Raw genomic sequence first — 11,381 nt, 5'->3', positions numbered from 1 at the left:
AATCCAGTTATTTGTAATATCAATACATATAAGTCACGTAATTAAAAAACATGTTTCATTATAGATGCTATAAGGGGGCGTGGCCAAGATGGCGACCGGGTCGGACGTGGGTTCCTGAGGTTCCCGTCCTGAATCCTCCCCCGGACCTCTGAATTAGCACTGAGACCCCCGAACAGAGTTGGCGGGGGCCCGGAGACACCGGACTGCAGACCCGACCCGGTGAAAGCGGAGAGTGGTGGCTCCTGCACGGCTACGGAGCCCTGTCTGCCTCGCACCGCGGCCTGCCCAGTGGCAAATGGCGGCCGCGGCTGTGGAGTGACGGTCGCGATCCACGGCCTGTGGAGCAAGAGACTGTGTGGGGCGGAGAGACAGACACCAGCAACAGGCGCAGCCCGACGGCGGAGGTGAGCACTGCGGCGGAGGCGGCCCAGGGCGGTGCTCGGACCGGCGCGGGGCTCCCCGCGGCTACCTGGGAAAGAACTCAGTCTGGAGGGCGCGAAACGGGGTCCCCTGGTTTCCGGGCCCACAGCGAACAGCAGCCCTCAATCCTGGCCCCTGCCGCTGTCCGCCTCTGACTGCGTTGTGGAGGGCGACCCCGCGGGCCATGTGGTGTGCGGCCAGTTAAGGCTGAGACGGCGGGGCGGCTGCCCGAAAATTGAGCCCCGGCTGCGCTGGACAGCGCATCACCCAGAGACAGCGCCTTGATACTGCGACCACAGCGCCAGAGGAGGGGGTTCTGGGCCCCGGCGCTTAGCGGTGAAAGGCTACCTGACGAATCGCGTGGGCGCCTGGTCGGGAGCCTTGGAAATCTGGCCACAGGCTTCTGGGCCTACTGGTGACGGTCCCCGGAGGGCCCGATCGGGGTCGCTTTGGCAAGGCGCATCAACACTGAGAGGCAGGAGCACCATCGAGTCGCACTTCGGCGGCCTGTGCCTGAGGGGACAGCGGGGGACACCAAACGTCGGCTTACTGCAGGTCAGTGACCTCTGGCGAGAAGACACTGAGGTGAGCGCAGGATCTCAAGGCCTAGCAAGCAGTGATCGCTCTTCCAAAGGAGCTCCATACCCGCCTTTGCCTGGCCCAGAGAGTGACCCCCAGTTTTCACGGGTGGCTAGCACGGTTTGGTGTTTGTGCCGGCCCACGAACTGTCCACCAGGGGGGTGTGTGCCCAGCAACCCCCGGGATCGGTTGCCGCGAACATCATGACATCAGGTCAATGCATAGGGGGCCGCACAATTACGGACATGCTCACTAACGGCGCCCAGAAAGGGGAGAAGTGTCCAGCAACCATGGCACCGACTAAGAGCGCGACGGGCATGAGGAGGATGGAGCCCCCATCACTAAGTCGTTTTTGGAGACCCTCTTTAATAAGCTGCGGGATGATTTCCACATCCTAAAGCAGGACTTGGCTGGCGAATTCCGGGAGTTACGGAGGGATGTGGATGGCCTGGGGAGAGAGTGGCTGCCGCGGAGGACGACGACCGCACCAGAAGTGAAGAGGTGGAGCAGTTGCAACAGGTGGTGGTGCGTCTCCGGGAGCAGCAGGTAGACCTACAGGCGCATATGGAGGACCTTGAGAACCGCTCCCGCAGAAATAATATACGGGTCCGGGGCGTGCCCACTTCAGGCAAAGGGGAAGGATATCTCCCTCTTCCTTCAGGGCCTTTTCAGAGATGTCTTGAGCGAGGGAGTAGACTTTGACATCCGCATCGACAGGGCGCACAGGGTCGGCTTGGCGCGCCGGGTGCCTGCCCCTCCCCCAGACATACTGGTGTTCCTTCCTGACTTACCCTTAAAGGAGCGCATCCTTCAGGCGGCCCGCAAGAAACAGCCCCTTCGCTACCAGGGCCATCCGGTAGCTCTCTACCAAGATCTCTCGGCGATCACGCTGCAGAAGCGCAGGGCCTTCAGGCCGGCCACCGCTTTTCTACGAGACAAGGGTGTTCCTTACTTCCTGGGGGCCATCCCTTTCGATTGATCTTCAAGTGGAACGGGGCTCTCCAACAACTTCGCTCCCTCCGAGACACCTGCGCCCTGCTGGGCATAGATCAGGATGACGACAAGCAGGCGAAAGACCCCTCTGATCGCCCCTCACGAAAGACTTTGCCAAGGCCCTCGAGCGACTGATGGCAGCAGGTGGGGCGTCGGCGTTCACCGAAGGTGTCTCACAAGCCAGACCCAGTGACGGTGGCATATGAACAAGCGGCAGCCGTGGAGGAGGTAGCGCGTGTCTTTGGATATCAGAAGATTAGCTTGGCTGGGCAAGCTGGCTCCTGTAGAAGTCAGTAATGGGGGTTTCTTCTTCTTCCTCTTCATTCTTCCTCCTCTTTCCTCCTTCCTCCTCCTCCTCCTCCTCTTTCCTCCTCCTCCTCCCTCCCCTTTTCCTCTCCTTTCCTCTTCCTCCTCCTCTTCTCCTTCTCCTTTCCTCCTTCCTCCCTTCTCTTCCTCCTTCCTCCTTCTCTTCCTTCCTCCTTCCTCCTTCTCTTCCTTCCTTCCTCCTTCCTCCTTCCTCCTTCTCTTCCTCCTGTCAGTTTGGTACCCTTGTTTCCTTCCTCATCGGAGATCACTTGACCGACAATGCACACGTGCCCCACACCATCACGCATTATAATGCCCAACACTCTTAAGATATTGACCCTAAATGTACGGGGTCTTAATAACCCGGGCAAGAGTCGCGCGGTGCTTTCTTCTTGGAGATGTCCTGCCTGCTCCAGGAGACGCACCTGCTGACACGAGACTGCCACAGACTCCGCTCCTGCGCATTTCCGGGACAATATTTCTCTTCTGGGCCCACCAAAACCGCACGAGTGGCGATCCTGGTGGTACGCCACTTCCAGGAAAGGTTCTGCATAAAACTGCAGAGCTGCAAGGTAGACTCTTGGCATACCGCTTTGCCTTGAACGGCCTAGCACTCACGATTGGCTCCTTGTACTGCCCCAACGAGGGCCAAGAACAATTCTTTCACTCATCCCTCACTGACATCACAGCGACATTAGACAGACACATTATACTAGGAGGTGACATGAACATGGTCTTTGACGCAGCACTTGACAGGTCGAGTCAACGCACTCATCAAGCAGGGACACTATCATCTGCATGCACTATGAAAATGCAGGAACTCAACCTTCACGATCTTTGGCGTCTCAGCCACCCACAAGAAAGAGAGTACTCCTATTACTCCGCGGCACACAAAATGTACGCCCAAATAGATCACTTTTTAGCAACTGGACCGGTGTGTACCCTCGGCGCGTCTACAGACATAGGGGTCATTTCACTGTCCAACCACGCGCCAGTCATCACGACAATTGCCATTCCGCCTACGTCACCCCCCTCCCCTAGCCCCCCCCCCGCCCCCAGGGTATGGCGACTCTGCGATACTCTACTGCATAGGAAGGACATCGTAAAGCACAACCAGACAGCTATACAGGACTACCTGACCCACAACGCCAATCCAATTCTGACACCACCCTCACGACCCAATGGGCAGCTTTGAAAGCGGTCCTCCGAGGGAAATTTATTGCCCTCTCGTCAGCCGAGAACCGGGATAGGCAGGCCAAACGGGAGGAGCTTACCCAACGGGTACAGGAATTAGAACAAATGCACCAGCGAATATGGATGGCTCGGAATATGCCGTGCTGCGTCTTAAGCACGCCTACTATACCGGTGGAGACCGGTGCGGTCGCATGCTGGCCAACCGGTTGAGGGTGGCGCGACAACAACAGAGTCAAGGAGATATCCCGCCCAGATTGCGTAGACATTACGCGACTTCTACGCCGAGTTCCGCGGAGCAATACCTGGATTCGGTCACGCTTCCTTCACTCGCTCCGGTACAGACTGAGTATTTGGAGAGGGACATCCGCATCGAGGAAGTAATTGCTGCAATTGCCCGGCTTAAGGTGGGGAAGGCACCGGGGCCGGATGGTTTCGCCGCCATCTTCTACAAGACCTTCTACGCCACCCTGGCCCCACTGATCACTCACCTCTTCAACACCTTCGCGGAACCCGGGACAATCACTCCGGATCTCCTCCGTGCGTCCCTTTCGGTCATTCCGAAGCCTGGGAAGGATAGGTCCAAATGTGGAGCGTACCGACCGACATCACTCCTTAACGTCGACCTCAAGCTGTACACCGGCATACTTAGCGGCACGTCTTGCCCCCTATTTGCCGGGCCTCGTGGACCCTGACCAGGCGGGTTTCATCCCTGAACGGCAGACTGTAGATCATACCAAGAGGGTGGTCCACCTAATTGAAAAAGCCTCCCGCATACCGGAGGAGCGCATGATTCTAACCGTCAATGCTGAGAAAGCGTTCGACTGTGTACACTGGCCCTACCTGGAACTGGTGCTGGCTAAGGTCGGGATAGGGGAGAAATTCAGAACCCTTGTTTTCAATTGGTACAGATCGCCCACGGCAGTAGTCCGGGTTAATGGATATAGCTCGACTGGGTTCACAATTGAGAGAAGGACGAGGCAGGGATGCCCGTTGTCACCACTTCTCTTCGCCCTCTACATGGAACCTCTCGCCCAAAGGATTCAGCAAAATCGGGACGCAACGGGCATAACGTTTGGTGGGGACATACATACCATCAGTCTCTATGCTGATGACCTACTGATCTCCCTAGATCACCCGTGAACCGCTCTTCCAGCGTGCATGGCCGAGATCGACGCCTTTGCGGCGGTAGCCGGATTTAAAATGAATACAGATAAGTCCATCGCGTTAGACTTGTCACTCTCCGCTTCCACCAGGACCTACTTACAAAACCTCCTTCCCATTCAGTGGGCGTCTGACACGGTTCCTTATTTGGGAATCCAGCTGGCCCCGACACTCGCCAGCATGTCCACTGCGAATTACGCCACCCTACTGTTAGACGGACCGGGAGGGTCGGCCGAGAATAAGGGGAGAGGTCTCCGGGGAGAGCCGTCTCCAGCGATCGTACAGACAAGTAACTTCCCCCCCCACAGATGTACACCACACAAGGATAAGGTTTAACGTTCTTTATAAGCAATTCTCTAAGTACGGTGGAATGGTACAAGGAGGTCTGGACTCAGGGGTCCTCTCGGTTCTAGTCTCTTGGTTGGGAAAGGGGGTAGCGGGACAGTCTTGTTACCACTCGGGTAGATATGGTGATAGATGGATAGCTCACAATCCTCGAGCTCGGCGTTCTAGATGATCGGGCCGTGGCGGAGCCAGCAGGTCCCGAGATGATTGAAGGTAGCGACGGTCCGCGGCGGAGCCAGCAGGTCCCGATGAAGGTGGTAGTTACAAACGGTCCGCGGCCACGCCAGCAGGTCCCGACGACGATGAAGGTTTCAGAAGGTTTGCGGCAGCGCCAGCAGGCAGGACGATAGTTCGCAAGGCAGGGCTACGGCAGCGCCAGTAGTCCGTCAAGGATGAGTTCTTCACTGCGTCTCTCGACTCCAGGATACAACTGCCTTCCTGCTCTGGAGCTGCCCCAGTTATAGGTCTGGCGCCCTTTGATGTCCGGGCCCTCGCACTTGGAGGTCGGGAGGTCCGGGATGAGGGAGTCCAGACACCCAGCAGGGGGGTGGAGCCAGCGCCTGGGGGAGCTGGGGGCGATCGGCACCTGGCGGGGGAGAGCCATCGACACCTCTTTCTCCCATTGACCTGCCAAGTAGTCCGCTCACCTCCTGGGTGAATGGTGGTGCCGGGATGTCGAGGCCTGGCCAGGCCCAGGGTTAGGGTCGATCGGAGGCCACGCGGCCTCGTGGTGCTGTGTCCAAGATGGCGCCCAGGCCGGGCGTGGGGGCCGGTAGTGATTCGGGCCCATGATGTGGAGATGCCATGGGGCAGGGGTCCCATATGAGACGGGAAACGGGTGGTTGTTGCATGTAACACCTGGAGAGCCAGGCTCGGGCCTGGTCGTGCGGGGAGGGAGCAAGCCTGTCGTGTGGCCTGTCCAACACCTACGCACGCGGATCCGAGAGGAACTGAATCAGTGGCGACACCTTCCCCTCTCTTGGTTGGGACGGATAGCGGCAGCCAAAATGACCGTGCTGCCGCAAATCCTATACCTTTTCCGGACCCTACTGCTTCGACCTCCCGCCGGATGGATCCGGCAAACACAGGCGGAACCTAACCCAATTCATCTGGCAAGGCTGGAAGCCCAGACTGAAGAGGACGATTGCCACATTGGCCACGGAGGGCTGGGCATCCCGGATTTGCACAAATACTACCAGGCGGCGCAACTACGGTATTTAATAGAGTGGAGCAGGTGGGAATCTGAAAAGCATTGCCTCTTTCAGGACCAGGCAGAAATCCCCTTTCTCCCGAAGCCACACAGACCAGCAAGCCTTTACGCTTCTCACATCACTCGAATTCCCCTGGAGGTCTGGGAAGCTACCAATATTTCCCACGAACTGACCACATTTCCCTCCCCGCTAACACCACTGGTAGACAACCCGGACTTTACCCCGGGCATGGCGAAAGGGTCCTTTGCACATTGGAGACAGGCAGGCTGCCGGTTCCTATATCATATCTATGGCGCAGACTGGGTGCTCCCGTTCCCGCTCTTCAAACAGGAATACGGCTTCCCCGAGTCAGAACGCATGCGCTACCTCCAGGTGAGGCACTGGGCGCTCCAACCATAGGTCCGTGAGACCGCGGAGAGACGGTTCACACCATACGAACGCTGGCTTCTGACGCGCACCTCCGACACTAAACTTATCTCGGACATCTATAAGATGATTCAGACACCACCAACACACATCCACAACCCAGGTCGGGAAGGCTGGGAGAGGGAGTTTGGTAGGACCCTAACCCACAGGGAATGGGAGGGGATTGCCTACAGGGCGCGCCATTCTGCATATCACACGGGACTCACTGAGACACTTTCGAAAATTTCCACATTCTGGTATTACACCCCTGAGCGGCTGTACGAGATGGACCACACCAAGGACAGACTCTGTTGGAAAGGGTGTGGGCAAGTCGGTAATCTAGTACATATACTGTGGGACTGGCCTCAACTCCAGCCATATTGGACGCACATACTAGACGAAACTAATAAACATTTCATTACTGAAATACCACGTTTCCCGGCTTATGTTCTCCTGAGCCTCCCCAATGCACTGACATATCCATTGCGCTCTCGCTGGGGACGCCAAATAGCCATTGCACAAGGATCAGCGTTGCAAAACATCCTCACTCACTGGCGCACCACTACACTCCCCTCTACCACAGGTTGGCTCCACAGGATGTGGCACGTACTGGGTATGGAGAAACTGTCCCTCACACTGGCAGGGGATAGAGACCAATTTGAAGAACTCTGGCAGCCCTTCCGATCCCTGTTACTTATGGAATTCAGAGAAATAACGTGTCCCCGCTAGCTTCGATTACTGCGTCTTACTGAGACGGCGACCAAGGACCCTTGAGATGGCTTCTGCGGGCGGAAATTCTCTGGCTTGTGAGGTTAGTCAGCCAGGGGAAGACATTGGCACTGGACGGGGCGGGGGGTGTCGGGGTTCGGAGGGGGGCGTGGGGGTGGGGGGGTTCGAATTGTTACTGTTTTGTTGCTATATTCTGCACAGTGCTGCTCTTTCCCAGACAGGTCGGACTTTGTCAACATAGCCAGGGCCTTCTCAAGCCTTGATCTGCTTATAGGGGCCTGTGGGCCCTACCTACGTCATAGTTATGTACAATGTACCTTACTGCACTGTCTTTCAATAAAAGGATTTAAACCTAAAAATGCTATAAGTGTCACATTTGCAAAAGTTAAAAGTATTGGCATTGTAAATGACAAAGCTAATAATTTCGCTATTTACAAAACAAACACATAAAAATAAAATGTGTCATTTACAAGACCAATAGCTCAAACGTTCCTAATGCGAGACCTATTGCATTACAAATGCTAGTTTAATTTATTAAACAGTCATGGACCCCCTGAGTAGGTTGATCTGCCAACCTCTGGCTAGGAACTCTTAGGTACTCATTTGTCTTAATAATGGTTGGGAAGGGACTAGCTGTCTTATTATTGATCGCATCCTTTTCTTTTATTAAAGCACCAGTACACTGCAGAGGAATATCAAGCAGTCCAGAATGCTCTACGCCAGAAGTTGGGACCAGAATACATCAGCAGCAGGCAGGCTGGAGGGGGGCAGAAGGTAAGATATCGAAGCGGGGAAACCTAAAGATGGCTATCAAATACTGCAAGTTCCTTTTCTAGGCTCTGACACTTGATGGTGCTGGTTCTGTGTTCATCATAATTTTTTCAGTCCTGATAGGGTAAAGGGAGCATCTGTTAACAGACTACCCAGCGTTTGAATTAAGCAAATATTTGAATGATACAGATGTGGTCAACACAAATCTGTGGTTTATGTTTAGCAACCAGGCACACCTAGCAATTGGGAAGCTGCAAGCAGCATTTCCTGTTTATCTGTTTTCGGCTCTGTGTGATGCCGAAATTGGAAAGACCAGCCCCTTAAAGCTTTCCCAGCATCAATATGACAACCATTACTTTTCATAAAAGTGTTTGTCTGAGATTTCTGCTCTTTCATATTGCACTAAATATTAGACATTACTGTCATTTAACTATATGGGAACCCAGTTTGTTGGGCAAGATTTGATACACTTTTGGAACTGTTTTGGAGATTGGTTCACAAAGCATGGCTGATAGTATTGCTTTTTGCTCAGGAGTTAGTTGAATCTGCACTTGAAGAGTTAATACAATTGCTTTGTGTACAGTGATCTTTCCTTTAAATTGTCTTGAGAAAAGGAGGTGTTTGGGGAAAAATGGCTTTAAATTTCTACTTTAATGTCAAGACTGAAGGATTATATTTTGTTGCTAGCAGTCGTAAACAGTGAATATCTAAATCATCTAGTGACCTCCTGAACATTCTGTAACTTCGCCTCCTTATTGCAGCTCCTTGAACAGATAACTCACCCTTACTGATTGCTTCTCTTTGTGTTGATTTCCTCTTCATCACATATTGACTTTCTTGGTGGATTGCTTTCAGAAGGGTTGACAGCGAAAGCCACTCAAGATATCTCTTCACTGGTGCACATGTGAAGCCATGTGTGTCGCGATCCATGCTGTCACTAGCAAAGATATATTTTGGACCAGTTGGCAGCAAAGGACTGCCACACTGTATGTTTATTAACCTGGATGTGTAGCCTAGCAAGAAGTGGCCTAAAAAGCAGAGTCTTTGCTGGAGGACAGTCACACGCACACCCCTTTCTCAGATGTATAGTCTTGGTTTCATGTTTAATAGGGTAAAAGGTAAAATACCCTAGGTCTCATCATGCTGCTGCCCCTTTGTGCCTCGGCTAAAAGTTATATGTAGAGGGGGCCTCAACTGCCTTCTATTGTGCCCCTTGTTTTTTTCCCCTTTGGACTCCTTATATTTTATTGTACCAGCTGTTCGTCTCTTCTTCCCCCTCTTTATTTCTTTTGATCCTTTCCTGTTCTGCCCTCAACCTCTCCCTTTCTTAATGTTCTCTTCATCCTTACCTACCCTCCCTACCCTCTTGAGACTGACATTTCTCCTGCTGCAACGACTTCCATGTCCATGCTCCGCTCCATCCACTTCCTCATTACATCACAATGACAACTCACAACTTTGCCACTGCTTATGTGTAAGTATGGAGACTGATGTCTCATTAGCATAGTCTATATGTAACGTAATAAAGGGGACATTGTCTTTTGCTTTTTGAAGCTATAATATGTGAGAGAAGATGTCTTCTTTGAGTAGAAGGTGGATTTTGTAACATATTCACTTTCATGATTAATAAAATGACAATAGCCCCATCTTGAAGATTCTAATTCCTTTATTTTTTCTAGTTTACAAATATTTGTGTCATTGGCGTAGTTGTAGCAGATTAGTTTGAAAGAATTGATAAACTACGGTAGCAGTGTCAGAAAGATGTTAAACAGGATTGAAAATAAAAGACTTTGAATGATTGGTGAAAGGGGTTAGTTTGAATAGGAAAACAAGACAATGCTGTGCCTTCTTTGGTAATCAAGAAGGGGGGAGGCGTTGGGTGAAGGGTAGAACCCGTCCAGGAACTTCCTTGAATAGTAGAGGCTAATGGTTGACATTTGATCAAGTAATATTAGTTCTTCTACTCCATTTTTGTTCATACTCCTTTTTAGAACTTCTCAAATGTAGATCAAGGTATATTCAGTAATTTTGCCTTGGTGGGAGCTCGTTTGGAGATCAGAGATGATTTGCTGCTTGCGAAGAAGTTGGACATATCGGAAAATAGAGCTCTCTGGCTTTGAATGTCATGGAAGCACAGTGTCTTGCATTTGCTCCTTGCGAGCCTCACTGCAAGGGGAGCTAAATCATTGGCTCAGGGATGCCAGTATATATCCAAGGTAAGGGGTACTAGGTGGTGGTGGGGAAACGGTGCTTCTGCCCATGGACTGCAGCATTTGAAATTAAAAGGGTATTTCAGACCTATTTTTAATAGTAACAAATGTTCCGGGATGCATTCTGCATTCACACCTCATAGGGCGCTGTGTCCAGGATCCTGTTGCTAAGGAGATCTTCTGACCCCTGCTTACTACCCCCATATTTTGGAGGGTAGTACCCTTATCTCTGATCAGTGCTGTAGATGCTCTCTTGCTCAGCAGGCTTTGGACTGTTACTTTGGGATTTTAAATTGAGATAGAGAAAAAACAGTTGGAAGGAAAATTTGGTCTGTGAGGCAGTATCGGGCCAGGATAGAAATCATGATGGCTTTCCCCGCCATAATGAGACCACCATTTTAATATAGTCATTTTGCCCTTAGAAGAAATTCGCTAAATTGCCCTTGCTTATGGGTTCCAGAAAGACTGTACCTCACCAATTACCAGTCCCCTCCCCATGATCCGATGAGGGGCAGTAGCCAGCTTTGATTAGGGGGTTAAGGTACACTTCGGATGTACCTCCAGGTTGCAGAGGTTTCTCCCTAGCAAATCTTTGGAGTACCGATCCAGTCTGATTCATCTAGAATCAAGGATAGGGAGATTTTCCCCAGCCCTCTTTGTTTGGGCGGTGCTGTTGGTAGTGAGCATCATAAAATGGTGCCCCGTGTATTATTTGAGTAGCTGGTTATACCTCCTCAACCCCAGCTCCTATTCATTGTTTTTTAAACTCTTAATCAAATAACATAGAACGTAACTCTTTGGGTATGTAGAGCATCCATAAAAATTCAGGTACAGATTCCAGTGCATTTTAGATGCATATAATTATGCACCCTTAAATTCTTTCAAGTTTTTTAGGTGAATATAAGAAATATATCCACTCCAATGAAAATCAAAATGACCATATTTGTGCAGGCAGTGAAAAGATGTTTTAAAGTTTAACCTCCTGCACTAGAACACTTTTTTGCACTGTGAAGGGCTTCGTTTCACTTGCTTTTTTATTTTGTGAACTGGTAGATGC

At 51.8% G+C, this 11,381-nt stretch overlaps 1 protein-coding gene across 4 annotated transcripts in view; it reads left to right on the top strand.

The window, feature by feature from the left end:
• RAD52 (RAD52 DNA repair protein) overlaps positions 1-11,381 on the top strand; it is a 309,192-nt gene that overhangs the window by 77,337 nt on the left and 220,474 nt on the right. For all 4 annotated transcript variants that reach the window (XM_086952848.1, XM_086952851.1, XM_086952850.1 and 1 more), the window contains exon 3: positions 8,016-8,117. In XM_086952848.1, coding sequence (XP_086808974.1) covers positions 8,016-8,117 — 102 coding nt within the window. The remainder of the gene's footprint in view (positions 1-8,015; positions 8,118-11,381) is intronic.

The sequence above is a fragment of the Lissotriton vulgaris genome, chromosome 1_2, assembly GCF_964263255.1.
Source record: "Lissotriton vulgaris chromosome 1_2, aLisVul1.2, whole genome shotgun sequence".
NCBI lineage: Eukaryota > Metazoa > Chordata > Amphibia > Caudata > Salamandridae > Lissotriton > Lissotriton vulgaris.
The sequence above is the reverse complement of the archived record's forward strand: the minus strand, read 5'-3'. Positions and strand labels throughout refer to the sequence as shown.